Source organism: Elephantulus edwardii, unplaced genomic scaffold, assembly GCF_000299155.1.
Source record: "Elephantulus edwardii isolate Elephantulus edwardi_28Jun2011 unplaced genomic scaffold, EleEdw1.0 scaffold00001, whole genome shotgun sequence".
Lineage (NCBI taxonomy): Eukaryota > Metazoa > Chordata > Mammalia > Macroscelidea > Macroscelididae > Elephantulus > Elephantulus edwardii.
This window is the reverse complement of record NW_006399751.1, coordinates 7,155,887-7,171,417: the sequence shown is the minus strand read 5'-3', so window position 1 is coordinate 7,171,417 and position 15,531 is coordinate 7,155,887. Positions and strand designations below refer to the sequence as shown.

At 45.1% G+C, this 15,531-nt stretch overlaps 1 protein-coding gene and 1 pseudogene across 1 annotated transcript; both read left to right on the top strand.

Moving 5' to 3' along the window:
• The first annotated feature begins 227 nt into the window (after positions 1-227).
• On the top strand, positions 228-15,264 carry CMTM1 (CKLF-like MARVEL transmembrane domain containing 1). The gene is made up of 4 exons (XM_006878909.1): positions 228-557; positions 5,408-5,566; positions 11,600-11,698; positions 15,133-15,264. The coding sequence occupies exons 1-4, from the start codon at positions 228-230 to the stop codon at positions 15,262-15,264; spliced, it is 720 nt and encodes a 239-aa protein (XP_006878971.1).
• On the top strand, positions 1,640-2,177 carry LOC102862585 (annotated as a pseudogene).
• Positions 15,265-15,531: the final 267 nt, after the last annotated feature.

Sequence of the window (15,531 nt, the reverse complement as noted above, 5' to 3'; positions counted from 1 at the left end):
TACTGGGGTCCACCCTGCCTGATGGGGGGGCAGTGGGATTGCAGGGACCCCGGCTCCAGGGGCCTCGCTTTGGTGATGCTGCCCTGGTGGTGGTGACTGGGGAGTCTGGGGTTCTGCCTCCGCGAGGCGCGCGAGGGACAGCCGTTGGGGCCGGCTCTGGCCTGCTGACCGGAGTGGTGCTCGGAGCCGCAAGGCCGTCCTGCGCCACCAGACCCCCGCCGCCCACCATGGCGTCCACCAGCTTCCAGTCAACCGGACTGGCCTACAAATCAAGGTCTGAACCTGGAAGTCAGGCCATTCGCCTAGAGCAAAACGTCCCAGTGAGCAGGCCGGCAAAAGCGGAGCAACCAGCTGGGGTGCCAGGCACCAAGCCGCCTGACCAGCCGGTGTCCCCCGTAACCCCTGAGCCCACCTCCCGCTACACGACCGTGTCTCCAAAGTTGGAGAGAGGCATCAAGAAGCGGGCCGAGGGCCGGGCCAGAGTCCCGCAGCTATTCCGGGACAGCATCAAGCGTTTCTTCTTCTCGCCGACCGGAATGTTGAAGGTCCTGAGGATGGTGAGCTGGGCCCCCGGCTGCGAGATGCAGGCCAGCGGCAGCCTTGGGGGCTGACGTCCACCGGGGCCTCCTGGGGAGAGTACCATGCCGACCCGACCCACTCGAGTCTTCTGCCTCCTTCTCCTCCTCTGCACCCTTTCTTTCCCTTAACGGCCTCAGTCCTTGCCTAAATTCGGCTCTTGTTTTTTTGCCGTTTCTATTTCTTACGTTTACCCGCCCATACACTTTAAAAAAACAAAACAAAACTTTTTAAGACAATTTGCATTTCCATTCATTCATTGTTGCACATTTTTCTCCCTGCCCACTTCCTTCCCCAACCCCCAGTTTGCTTTTCTGGGGGGGGGGATTCTTTTATTGTTATACAATCCCTTCCCAGTCCACTTTACTATGCAGCTCTTACTCTGGACTTTTGGCGTGCCAATAATACCTAATTATATAACCCTTTTAAACAGATCTCTCCCTCATCTGTTTCAATGCAGTGTACATTATTTATCCCCTCTTTTTTTTTCATTTCTCCCCAAACCTGATGTCAGTCCTGTTTTATAACAGTGGCATTATGCAGTATTTGTCCTTTTGAGATTGAGATATTTCACTCAACATAATGTCCTCCGAGGTTACCCATTTTGTAATATCATGAGTTCCTTGTTTTTCAATGCAACATAGTAGTCCATTGTGTGAATATACCAGAGCTTCTCTATCCATTCGTTTGTTGATGGGCACTTGGGTTGTTTCCAGCTCTTTGCTATTGTGAACAAAGCAGCAATAAACATGGTTGTGCATGCACATACACTTTTTTAAAAAACAAACTATTTCCATAGAGTAGCTTCTGTTTCATTGAGACCCTCCAACTAGTTTCAGAGGCTGTAAATAAGTATCTGAAAAGACTGCCCATCGCGGCTGGCAGGCTTGAACCACCCATCTTTTGGCTGACAGCCCCATCAGAGTTCCTCTCACATGTACAGTCCTTTCCAAAACAATGTTGATTGTGCAGAAGTAGAATTTTTCTGTGTTCTCAGCATACTGAGTTAGGGGGTTAAAAATAATATTCACGGTAAGAAGAGCTGGAGCTGCGGGAGGGGATCATGTCGAATTCAGAGCTCGGCAGGAAGTGGGACCGGTGCTTGGCGGATACGGAAGTGAAAATAGGTACTGGTTTGGGATTAGGAATTATTTTCTCACTTACCTTCTTTAAAAGAAGAATGTGGCCATTAGCCTTTGGTTCTGGCATGGGATTGGGAATGGCCTACTCCAACTGTCAACATGATTTCCAGTCTCCATATCTTCTTCATGGAAAATACGTCAAAGAACAGTGACTTAGGCCTGCGATCATCCCAGTGGGAGAAAAAGAGAAACCATGTTTATTCCTCAGGAATATTGAAGTGCCCTGGAGTAAGCTGACATTCTTCTGGAACAATATTATCAGTAATGCTTTATACTCCAGCACAGTTTATGTATTTGAAACCAAGTCTGTTTCTTGTTTTGTATTTTCTCTCTGGAAATTGCAAGAAGGTGGTCTTAAAGGAAATAAACAAAATAGGAAGCCCAGTGGGGGGGGGGGAATATTCACTTGTTAAGTTGATTTTGTACAAACTACTTCCACCTTTGCAGGTTGCAAACTGAACTGACTGGTCAGTATTGTTGATTAGGGTCACTGCTTGTCCGTGATAGGGAAGTTCTGTTAACTTAATTGAAAGAGTAGTACCGTCCAGTTATTAAATTCACAGAAACAAAATTTTGATGATACTATCTAGTGGGAGTTTTTTTACGTTTGGGTGAAATTTGTCCACTTCTCAACTGGTGGCATTTAAAAACCAGCATACCCTACAACCAGGAGAGGATAAAACAGATGAATGGGCCCTTCTAAGAATCAAATCCCCATGTACATAAAAAAACTTCTCCAACAGGGTAAAAAGGGAAGCCATAAACTGGGAAAAAATATTTGGTAATGACCTATCTGATAAGGAACTTATATCTAAAAGCTGTAAACCACTCAAGCACCACAACAAGATAAAGGTAAATAGCCCAATCGAAAAATGGGCACAGGACATGAACAGACACTTCACCAAAGAAGACATTCAGATGGTGAACAAACACATGAAGAAATGCTCAAAATCCCTAGCTCTAAGAGAGATGCAAATCAAAACAACTATGAGATATCATCTTACTCCAGTCAGAATAGCAACATTTAACAAAAGAGCAAACAACATGCTGGCAAGGTTGTGGAGAAACTAAGAACACTTATTCACTGTTATTGGGAGCATAAAATGGTGCAACAACTATGGAAGGCAGTATGGGCCTTTCTCAAAAAATTGGAAACAGAAATACCATCTGACCCAGCAATTCCACTACTGGGAATATACCCTAAAGAAACCATAACTGCCACCTATACAGATATATGCACACCCATGTTTATTGTGGCTTTGTTCACAATAGTAAAGAGTTGGAAACAACCCAAGTGCCCATCAACAAAGGAGTGGACAGAGAAGCTCTGGTATATTAACATAATAGAATACTATGCTGCATTGAAAAACAAGGAACTCATGAAATATTTTACAAAATGGGCGACTCTGGAGAATATTATGGTTAGTGAAATATCTCAGTCACAAATGCATAGTGCCACTGTTGTAAAGCGAGACTGACATTGAAGTTGGGGAAAAACTAAGAGGGGATAAATAATATATATTGCATTGAAACAGATGAGGGAGAGAACTGTTGAAGAGTGATATGTAATTAGGTATTATTGTCATGACAAGAGTCCAGAATGAAAGCTGCATAGTGGAATGGATTGGGCCGGGGAGAGGAAGGGACGGTTACTGTATAACAATGAAATAATTATTTTAACTTTTCAAAGAGAAAATCAAACTGGGGCGGGGAGGGTGGCCAGGGAGGAAAGTGTACAACTATGATTGAATGGAAATCCAAAGTCTCTATAAACTTTCAGTAAAATAAATAAAAGAATTTGGAACAACCCTAAGTAGTGTAGAACCCCCCCCCCAAAAAAAAGAAACAGTAAGACATAATCATATTTTTCCAAAATGAAAAACAGATAAAAGATATTAAAAGCAGCTCGGCTGAAAAGGAAGAGTTATCTGCAAAGGAGAACTAATAAGACTACATGCCAATTTCTCAGCAGAAACCAGGTCAGCACAAAGGCAATGGAATGACATTTGTAAAATTCTGAAAGGAAAAAAAAAATTACCAACCAAGAATGATATACCCAGAAAAAACTGTTCCTCAAACATAACAGCAAAATTGGGACATTTTCAGTAAATAGAAACCAAGAGCATATGGTAAAATTAGGTTAACTTTACAAGAAATACTAAAGGAAGTTCTTGAGATCAACTGGAAATCAATATACATGACATGCCTTGGTAACAGATCCAGACATAGAAATGTTGTTAGGTGCCATCAAGTCCATTATGACTCATAGTGACCCTATAAACAATAGATCTGAAGCTTGCCCTGTCAAGCACCATTCTCGTGACCCATTTTTGTAATCACTATGTCAGCCCATCTTGTTGAGGGTCTTCCTCTCCTCTTCTACCCTCCAACTTTCCCTGCATGATGTCTTTCTCCAAATACTGGCTCCTGATAATATGACAAAAGTCAGTCAGATGAACTTTTACCATCCTTGCCTCTAAGGAGCACTATGATTGCCAAAAGACATAGGAGGAATACACAAAATAAATTTATGAGATTAAAAATAGGGAGTCAGAGGTATCAGTCCATAAATGAGAACAACTACAATGGAAAAGGGAGCTCTGTGGTAAGGAGTTGCACTGCCAACCCAAAGGGACGTGGTTTGAATCCCTCCATGGGAGAAAGATGGGCATTCTCCTCCCATGTGCCTCTGAAAACACCCTGGAGGGTCATCTGTGAGTCAATTCCAACTCTGTTACATAACAACAGCAATGCAAAAAAAGGAGTAAGTAATTTGATTACAGAACTTCAAAACAGGAAGTAAAGGAAATTTCAAGATAAAGTGCACTCTTTCCAGACTTGAGAATAATACAGTAACTTACAGGGCAGCCTCAAGGAAAATGAATAAATTAAAGACAAAGAAAATGAATAAATAGTCTTATCATAATAAAAAGTGGGAAAATCATAGCTTTATAATTGCTGAAACAGCAGCAGTGAAGGAAATGATAGGAACAGCTGTAAACAAAATGAACTTGGCACAGAAAAGCATATGGAACAAAGAAATCGGCAAGACCACAAAAAAGAGTGCTGCCAAATGACAGCAATAAAATACACCTAATGAGAGGGAGCTCTGGTGGCATAGTGGTAAGAAGCTGTGCTGCAAACCTGAAGGCACATGGTTCGAATCCACCAACTGCTCCACAGGAGATGGATGGGCAATCTCCGCCTGTGTGATTAACTGCCTCTGAAAACCTACAGGAGGGTCAGCTATGCATCGGTTCTGACTCGATGGCACTCAACAATAGTGACACTAACTGTGAATCCATTAAATGCATCAATCAAGAGAAAAAGAGTAGCATAATGAGTAAAAAACATATGACCCATCAATATACTATCTATGAGAGACACAATCTATCTGAAAAGTCAACTATTCGAACCCACCAGCTGCCCCAAGGGAGGAAAAGAAGGTAGTCTCTTCCTACAAAGATTTACTTCTAGTGGTGCGGGTTGCTACGAGTAAGAGTCATGTAGTGGTCAGTGGGAATTGTGTATTTCTATGATGTGTATGTATAATTTCATTTTATAAAAAAAAATAAGAAATTTGAAAAAATGTACAAAAGACAATTACAACATGATCCTATTTCTGCTTTGACTATATCTTTAAGTAGCATTTACTATGCATTTTAAAAGTCCTGTTTCTTTTATTGCAGGGTCTCATCATAGGAGCTATATACTGTTTCATCCGTGCCGAAGCCCCTGAGCCCTTTATAGCCATCACAGTTCTGGAACTCGCCATTGTTATTTTTTTTATTCTAATATATATGGTGACCCTTCAGCACTTGGTGACTTGGTTAGATTGGCCCTTACTTGTAAGTGTTCCTGTCCATTATTTAAATATAAACTTTTCCTCCAGCCCTAGGGTAAAGGGTTTGTTTAAAGTGAAATGACAAAGCCCTGTCTCTCTGCACAAGGACTTGATGGGCTGGGTCAGTTAGGTGCTACTCTGTTCCTCGGGGAGAAAACAGCCCAATAACTCAGAATTCTTAAATAGAACTTTCCATAGGACAGCCAACACACCCCCCCCCGTCCTCAGCTCTGAGGATAAGACCCACCTTACACAGGCACCTGGTACTTACCATCCTTCTCTGTAGAATATTCTAATTAGTAATCCAGTATGTGAGCACTTCTCACCTACCATGATTCTTCTTGGCAAAACAGCACATTCTAACGGATTACAAATATCCATAGCCAAACTCATATTCATTATCTGAGAGCTGGACAATGGCCAAAGATGACAGAAGAAGAATCAAGGCCTTTGAGCTGTGGTGCTGGAGAAGAGTTTTTTGAACATTTTATGAACAAACGGGTCTGTCCTGGAGAGGGTGAAGCCAGTTCGCTCCTTTGAAGCAAGAATTTTGAAGCTTCATCTCACATACTCCAGGCATGTTTCCAGGAGGGACCATCACGCTGAGAAGGATGGAGGGTCAGCACAGAAAAGGAAGACCCTGGATGAGATGGATTTACACAGTGGCTGTGGCAATGGGGTCAGTTGTGTCTGAGACAGGGAGGTTGGCTCAGGACAGGTCAAGGCTCAGAGTCACTGTTCACATGGCTGGTATGAGTTGTAGTCAACTTGATGGCAAATAACAAAAATTTCAACAAGCTCAAAAACTCATTGTCATGGAGTCAGAACTGACTCACTGCTGACACTCAAGCTAAATCGCACAGGAGGAGACTGACTATCTTTCTCTTGCGGAGGCGCCAGTACATTTGAACCGCCAGAGAGGTGCAGCCTTTTTCAGCAGTGGAACTCTTCATCTGCCCCAAAAGCAAGAATCAATGTGACAGGAATTGTAGAAAAAAATCTACTGCATATTCACAAAGTGAATGCCTGGGTTCTTGGGTAAAGCCTGTTGTGTGCTGGGCCTCCATGCCCTACAGAAGCAGCTTGCCGATGAAATTAGGAGCACCGCTTCTGTCTAGAGCGAGATTCCACGTCCAGCTCCTGGCCCTGCCACCTTATTAACCACCTCGCCGGGCTAACCTAAACTTTAGGCCTCAGTTTCCTCTGTGTGGTGGTAATCAGCTCTGGTCAGGAGGACCTGCGCCCTCTGAGAGTAAGCTAGGTTCCCAGCAGAAAGCTGAGAGATGGGCAGGGCTGGTCACAAGACACCATGCTTTTCTGGAGCGTTGAGGAAGACTATTGGTCAGAATTGACTTAGCAGAAATGGGCATTTTGAGGTACTTTTCATGAACATGTCACCAGATGACCCTAGATGGTTGCTTTCAGAAGCTGTTGAGTAACTTCTTTCATTTGTACCATTCCTTCAGATAAAGTCATTCGGTACCCAGCTGTTGTGCTGGAGATCTTGGCAGGCCAAAGTCTGTCTAAGCCATCTTGGCCAAATTCTTTAATCATCACGATGTCTGCTTCAATCACATTTAATAAAATGAAATTTACAAGGGGGGGAGAAGCTCTTAGGTAGATTTTAGTGCACAGCGACCTCACCATAACACAGGAAGACTGCGCCCTAGACCTGTAGTCTTTCCAGGAACTGATCACCAGGTCTTCTACGGAGCTGCTGGGTGGGTTCGAACTAGCAGCGTTTTGGTTCACTGTTGAGCATTTAATCATTTGCACCACCGTTTTTGCTCCTATTGACCCTAGATGAGGCTGGGTAAAGTTGCTAACCCTAAAAATGGAGACAGTGGCTCTACCACAGTGGTGGAGCAGGAAACAGGTGAGACTGACAGGACAGCGGCTGCGAGCTGGACCTGTACCCTCCTTGGTAGCTGGGGATCCTGTGTGGCCTCACAGAAACAGGTGACTGTCGGGTGGACATGCTCACACAGGGCAGACTGTGCCCAGCTGGAGGAAGCTGGCATAATTTGAGCTACTCACAGCCCATATAACATCCCTGTGTGACCTGTGAAGAAGCTGGAGTATGACAGTCCTTTCTATAGTGGGTTTAACGGATCAACTGACTGTGTGAGGGGCAGACAATGGACTTTTGTCATCTGACAATATGCCGTGGGCTGGTGGCCCAATGTATGTAGCAGCTTGATCTCGTCCTCCTAATGTGACACTGGATCACTGTATTGATGATATTCTGCTAACCTCTAATTTCCTTTCCGATTTAGAAGCAGTTGCCACCAGTGTAAAACAAGCCTTGGAAGCATGCTTCCAATTTTGAAGCAAGAATTGGAAACATGGGGATGGGCAGTTAACAAGGTCCAGGGAACTGGTTGGTTTGTAAAATTTTTGTGAGTTGTCTGGTTGCGTAAGACTACAGTCTATGATAGATAAAGTGCAAGCTTATCCTAGACTCACTACAGTTAAGCAGTTACAGGGTCTTCTAAGTTGCTGGAAGATTAGAGGGTATTCATACCCGAGCTGGCTCAAGTACTAAGACTCCTGCAGGTGTTAAGGAAGAAGAATATCATCTGGGGATAGGAAGATAAGGAAGAATCAGCATTTAGTGCTGCAAAAACAGTAGTATTCCAGGCACAGACTCGCAAGTAGTGGATCCTACTTTGCCCTTCCAGCTGGAAGTGTCAACCACAAGTGGAGGCTCGGGGCGGGGGCGGTGGCAGACTGTCAGGCATGTCCCTGTAGGATTTTGCAGAAAGGGGCCAAGATTCGTTATAAACCCCTGGAACAGCAATCAGCTGCTGTCTATGTAACCTTGTAGAGTTGAGAGGCAATTCCTAGAATTAATAAGGCCCAGGTCAAGATTAAGTGCTTTGCTGTGGGATGGGTGAAGCCTTGGGCAGGAAGAACCAGAGTAGAAGAGTGGGGAGTTTATTTGGAACAGAGAGCTTAGCTGAACAGTAGTTCCCTTTTACAAGAGCTAAAGCCAGTATTAGGTCCCCTTTAGTCTGTAGCCAAAGAAAAGGAGGTACTAGTGAAAGGAGGTTATTGTTATAGTTGTTGTTATGTACTGTCGAGTTGCTTGTGACTCAGTGATCCTATGTACAAGAACCCTAAACCCTGCTCTATCCTGTGCCAAGCGCACTGTCTCCAACACACCTACTCTCATTACCCAACTCACTGAATTGATCCATCTCGTCGAGGGTCTTCCTCTCCTGCGCTGTCCCTCCACTCTCCCAAACATGATATCCCTCTCCAAGGACTGGTCCCTCCTTGCAACATGTCCAAAGTATGTCAGACGGAGCTTCAGAATCCTTGCCTCCAAGGAGCAGCCCAGTTTCACTCTGTCCAGGACAAACCTGTTTGTTCGCCTAGCAGTCCATGGTATATTCAACACTCTTCTCCAGCACCACAGCTCAAAGGCATCAATTCTCCTTCTGTCATCCCTAGTCACTGTCCAGCTCTCTGACACATAGCACGTAATTGTGAAGACAATGGCCCAGATCAGGTGCACCTTAGTCTCCAGCCTGACATCATTGCTGTAAGGCTCTAGGAGTTGACAGCAAACTAATTGACATATTTCAACAAACAGACACTGCCCTGGATGTGCTCACTAAATTATGTGAAGAAGTCTGCAGGACAGCCACCTGGCCAACTGACTGGAAGAGATTGATATTTGTTCCCATTCCAAAGAAGGGTGATCTGACAGAGTGCAGAAATTATCAAACAATATCATTAATATCACATGCAAGCAAGATTCTTCTGAAAATGATTCAAAAATGATTGGAGCGACACATCAACAGAGAACTGCCAGATGTGCAGTCTGGGATTAGGAGAGGCCATGGTACTAGGGATATTATAGAAAGTGTTCAATGGATCTTGGCAGAAAGCAGGGAGGACCAGAGGAAAAGAGATAATTAGCCTGTATTTAGTAGATGTGGTATTATCTCCAATGACTAGGTATACAGATAGGTCTAGCCAGGGACAATCCAATCAATGGGCTTCCATTGATTGCCATCAGGATGGACGTAGATAGGATATACCTAAGCTCAGAAGTTAATCAGAGTGCCCACTGGGCAGAGCTAAGAGCAGTCTGGATGGTAACAGGGTGTGAAGAAGAGCCCTGACATGTAGCCACTTGGACAGTTGGGCTGTCTGCAGAGGCTTAATTTTGCGGTTACATGCTTCGGTAGAAGAGCAGTTGGTGAATCACAACAGACCTGGATGTTTCCCAAGATCCTTTGCAATCTAATAATGCTGTGAAATTAAGTAGATTAGTAGCCAAGAAAAACTAAAGGCCATAAGCTCATCCCTCACTTTGAAGGGGTAGGCGAGATATAGGGTTGTTAAATAAGCAAACAAGAACAGGGCAGGGAAATCCCTTTAAAAGGGGTCTTAAATAGACTAATCAATCTTGTTATTAAAAAGGATATAATTTAAAGTTAATTCATGCACCCCATGGCAGAAAAGAAGGGCAGTGTACTTCTACCCTCCCTTATGTCTCTAGCCCCTGAAGAGACATGTCAATGGACATGGCCAGATAGATGTCTAAGGACACTTCCATTTGAAATGGAGAAAGGTGAGCATGTGTAGAACTAAATGTTCTTGTCCCAGTGCGGGTAGAACAGGAATGGCATGGTAAAACAGAACAGTCAGCTGCCAAAAGAATTGTGTATAACTGTTACTAAAATAACCAAGGCCCACACCTGGTGAACTGGGAGGAGGTATACCAAGAATACCTCTGTTAATAATTCCCCCTCCCTTGGTTACTTGTGGATTTGTAGCAGAAATGGGTGGCCCTACCTACCTACAAACTGGTTTGGGAAAAGTACTGAGAAAAACAATGCTTGACCTTGCCCCAGCTGCCACAAAAACGAAATACTGTCTATCATTGATGGTATTAAGAAAAGTGGACAGCACGGTGGTTGTATATTGGTTCCAGGTGCTGGTGCCATCAAAGTAAAATGAAAAATAACTGTCTGAGCTGGGAATACTGTAAGAGGGCTAAATAGCTCTGTCAATAGTAAGATCATCCAAATTTTTAAAAAAATAATAATGTTGCAGAACAGGAGGCCTTAGACCAGGTGCTGCCTTTATAGGCCTAACTTCCTGCAAAATCTGCCACCATTTAAGGGTTGGAGTGTTGGGGACTCTGTGTTGTGTATAATTAACAGGCAGATTTCTGCTAATGTGTCATGTGTCTTATATACAAGAAGCTACTTCAGCGAGTCTGCAGCAAGCACAGTAATGCTGTGCTGAATCCTTTTTAAGTGTAACCAAGCATGCTCACAACGTGGTAAGAGTAGTGGTCCATGTGCAAAATGCGGCAGAGATTCGTCTTTGTTCCAAGTACTGTAATAACTTGGTGGGAAGTTTTCTGTGCAGCTCATGGTACGGCTCATGTTCCTGTCATTAATGCAGTAAGGTGCAGATGCTGGGGGGTGTGGCATGCCTCCTCCCTCAAGTTTGTGTGGACCTAAATAAAGAGACGCTTAAGCCTCCTACAACTCCTTGGCTCTTTGTGTTTATTTTCCAATTGGCTACTGAACAAGAGCATCCGGCATCAGCTTTTTGCCTCAAATCTAACGTTTAAGATAATAAGCAAAAGACCTGACCTTAGACATAACAAATGGTGCTGTGAGCAAAATTTGAACATGGCAGTGGGTTAATATAGTCCTTATTATATTAAAATAAATGTATTGTGAAACAGAATGCAGAATAGACATTAATTCAAAATACAAAATTTCTAAAAATCCTATAACACTGTCAACTTTTTATCCACTCCCCTTCCCTTTTTCTTTGATGAAGTTAAACCCATTTCTGCAGACAAAATCCTATTCAGGATCTCAAAACCACATACAGAAATGCTTATCTCTGAAAGATGTACAAATTATGCCTGTCATGATCCCCCCACATCAAAAGGAACCTTTCTGAAAGACATTCATTCTCAGATGGACAACTGACCATTTGATATACTTTTTGAAATGAACCTTTACATGTGAAATTGACAACTCTCCACTCTGTGTTACAGGACTTTATGAACGACATCATTACCGCTGTGTTCCTTCTAATAGTGGCCATCCTGGCGATGCAAGAAAAGAACAGAAGGAAGGTGTTTTACATGGGAGGGGTAAGTAGAGGCCTTCAGGGCTCTGTTTAAGACGAGGACCCCAAGATGCTTTAAAACGGAGACCTCGCAAACCACTGTCATTTTATCCACAAAGCAAAATCTCTGCCACCAGCCCACCTCTCCCTTGTAGTGGCTTCTTAGACAATGTGATGCTGCCCTTTTACAATTTTGTTGTTAAGTGCCATCGAGTCGTTTGCGACTCATAGCGACCCTATGTACAACAGCCCTAAACCGTGCTCTGTCCTGTCCCAATCTCATTGCCTCTGACACACCCATCCCGATTACCCCAGTCACTGAATCAATTCACCTCATAGAGGGTCTTCCCCTCCTGCGCTGTCCCTCCACTCTACCCAGCATGATGTCCCTCTCTAAAGACCTGTCTCTCCTTACAACATGTCCAAAGTATGTCAGACGAAGCCCCAGAATCCTTGCCTCCAAGGAGCAGCCTGGTTTAATCCTCTCTACGATGAATCTGTTTGTTTTCTTGGCAGTCCATGGTACATTCAATACTCTTCTCCAGCACCACAGCTCAAAGGCGTCAATTCTCCTTCTATCCTCCCTAGTCATTGTCCAACTCTCTGATGCATAACAAGGGATTGCAAAAACCATGGCCTGTATCACACGCACCTTAGTCTCCAGAGAGACACTGTTGCTCTTGAGTATTTCGGAGAAGTCCCTAACTGCAGACTTTCCCATCGCAATACGTTTTTTTATTTCCTGGCTACTGGTGCCAAGAGTGTTGACCGTGGAGCCGAGCAAACTCAACCTGTGAACAATCTCAGTCTCTTCGCCATCCATCCTGATGCTACCGATTGGTCCAGTGGTGAGAATTTTTGTCTTCTTGACATTGAGCCTCAGTCCATATTGAAGGCTGCAGTTCTTGACCCTCTGCAGTAAGTGCATGAGGTCCTCCTCAGTTTCAGCGAGCAAGGTTGTGTCCTTTTACAACTATGAATATTATTATTATTATTATTATTATTATTATTATTATTGAATTACAATGATGAGACTCTTCATTCTAATACTCTTTCTCCAGACAAGTGCAAAACCAAGAGTCCTTTGAACCCCTTTGGAGAATTGTTGTTGTTGTTAAGTTCCGTCGAGTCGCAGGTGACTCATAGCAACCCTATGAAGGAGAGTCCTCGACGCTTGGGTGCCTTTCATCCTCTCTCCAAATTCATAGGGTTTCCGGAGGCAAGCTATTATGGAAGTGGATGCCACTCCTCCTTCCACGTTTATTTAATCGGGGAGTTCCACCCCACTCTCTGTCCGCACTGGGTAGCCAACCATTAACGCATTTGACACATCCGTGTCACAGTGTTCAGCCTCACAGCAACCACAAGTGACTGTGGGACAGCAACTTGTACACCAGGGCTATATGACCTAGAGGAATGTCTGAAAAAAACAACAAAACAAAACAATGAAAGACAGGCCCTCGGGCCCTTTTGGGCTTGAAGCCGCTGGTGCCTTCAACCCAAGGCCAAGTGTGGCTTCCCTGGCTCTTGGAGGCAGAGTTGCCTTTCTCCAGAGACCGCCACAACACAACACAACACAACTCCCACGTACACATCATCATGCTCTCTGGCCAAAGGATCAGACATGCTTATTTCTGAAATTTGGGGACAAACTATTCATGCCTATAAATAGTGCTTAAAGGTTCATTGCCAACACTGAGCAATCCAGTCTATTCATGAAGGAAGGGAGGAAGGAAGCGACACAAGCTGAAAGCCCACTGCAATCACCTTGTAGGACAGAGAACTGCCGCTCTGGCTTTCCAAAGGTGTAAATCTTTGCAAGAGCTGACTGCTTCCTCCTTCTCCTCAGAACTGAAACATCTTGTGGGTTCAAACTGCCGACCTTTTGCTTAAGAGCCAAATGCCTTAACCATAGCACCACCAGTGCCAATTATATGCCTCACAGGGGGCTCTAGCTACATTCTTACTCTTTACAATTCTCAAATTGTACCATAAAATTTGTACCTCAAATTTGTACCGATTCTCAGGGGAGCTCTGGTGGCCTAGTGGTAAGGAGCTGCAACTACAATCCCAGAGGTGCATGGTTCGAATCCACCAGATGCTCTGCCAGGGAATGAGGGACAATCTCCTCCTGTACCAGTCAGATCTCATTTGACAGTACACTCACACAAAAATAATAAAATTTAAAAAAAAAATTTGTACCGATTCTCAAATGGGCCATAAAATTTAACTGGGGTTAAATACTTTCTCTTGTGCCACAAGGCATTTAAGCACAAGGCTGAGACAAACAGGAACTCAAACAACCATCAAATCATCTGCATGGAAGAGCAGAAGAGATGTCAGATCAAATGGGTGAGGGGTGTGGGGAAGGCATTGTTAGGGCTGAAAAAGGTTTCAGTTTGATGCACGCAATTAGTACAAATGCATTGAGCCCATAGGTCTGTGCCAGCAGGCCCGATCTCCATGCTGGAGAACAGAGTTCCTTCCCTGGGGGTGCTCACAGGTGAGCTGAGGTGAATCTTAGCTAGAAGTTCAGGAAGTCGCCAGGGATTAAGAGACCAGAAAGAGAGACCCTCCAGCCAGTGAGGCACAGCTGAGCATTAAGGCGGGGTGCTGTGGTCACTAACTGCTAACTCAGCATCTCAGCTCTCTACCTGCAGGGCTCTCGCCTCCAGGCCCCTGTCAGCTTTCCATCACGGCAGCAACTCCCACCTGCTCCTACCCCCAGCCTCCTGTCACCATGTACTGTGTGGCAAGTGGGTTTTCTATTATTATTATTATTATTATTACTACTATTATTATTATTAGCGTGTGTGTACCGTCAAATCAGATCTGACTGGTACAGGAGGAGATTGTTCCTCCTTTTCCAGCAGAGCATCTGGTGGATTTGAACCACGCACCTCAGGGATTGCAGTGCAGCGTCTTGCCACTAGGCCACCAGAGCTCGCAGTAAGTGGGTTTTCAAAGTCCCTCACCACCATCCCTTAAGGAGTTAACTCTCTGGTAGAGCCTATGCTTCTCCAGCCTCAACTCGGCCCTGTCCCTCACCGACTCCACTGTCTCGGCCACATACCCCAAATGCCTGCAGTTCTCTTCTCTCCAGGCACTGTACCTGGGAACCCCTTCCTGACCTTTTAAACCCAGCCTAAGAGTTCTGTCTCCTGAGAAGCCTTCTCGCCACCCACCCCGACCTGTGTCCCTAGGACCCTTCCATGGTCCTGTCCAGGTGTGTCAGCCTCAGGGTGGTCACTATTTCTCAAATCCCCTCTTGCTGCCTCTGGGAGGGGTGGAACGGGCCTTGCAGCACCCCGCTGGCCAGTGACCAGGCAGGTGAGGACCGGCAGAGGGGAGAAGAGCCCATTACAGCTCCTGCCTGGAATTGGGAGCAAGAGGTCAATGCTGGGAGCTGCAAAGTAACCTCACCTTTACTTTTTCGCTTTACGGCCCTGCATCGGACAGGCCCTGTGTCTCGCAGCGTCCATCGTGTGTATCCTCGATATGGTTTTGGCCACCAGGAAAACGAGACAAATCCTAAAAGTAGTTCTGAAAATGAAGACGCCAGAAGCTCCCAGCTCCAAGACCGCGCAGTAGCAGATGCACCTCGGTCCCGCCACACTCCCAGCCCCAGCAAATACTGAGCTCGGGTGGCCCCCATGTGACCATAAAATCGCGGCTTCTAAGTCGGGAGCCACTCTTTATTGCCTTGTGTAAAAAGTCACTTTGCGTCTTTTGTGGACGTGGCCCCGAGGCCTCCTCCTCGAGGCCGCTCCAGACTGGAGGGGAGCCGAGCATGGCGGCCCCGCGAGGTGGCGGGAGGCGGCCGCGTGCGGTGCAGCCCGGGCGGGGAGGCGGCGGCGG

Coding starts and splice junctions, on each gene's coding strand:
- CMTM1 (XM_006878909.1), top strand. CDS start 228: ATGGCGTCCACCAGCTTCCAGTCAACCGGACTGGCCTACAAATCAAGG. Junction 558..5,407: donor TGTTGAAGGTCCTGAGGATG/GTGAGCTGGGCC, acceptor CTTTTATTGCAG/GGTCTCATCATAGGAGCTAT. Junction 11,699..15,132: donor AGGTGTTTTACATGGGAGGG/GTAAGTAGAGGC, acceptor TGCATCGGACAG/GCCCTGTGTCTCGCAGCGTC.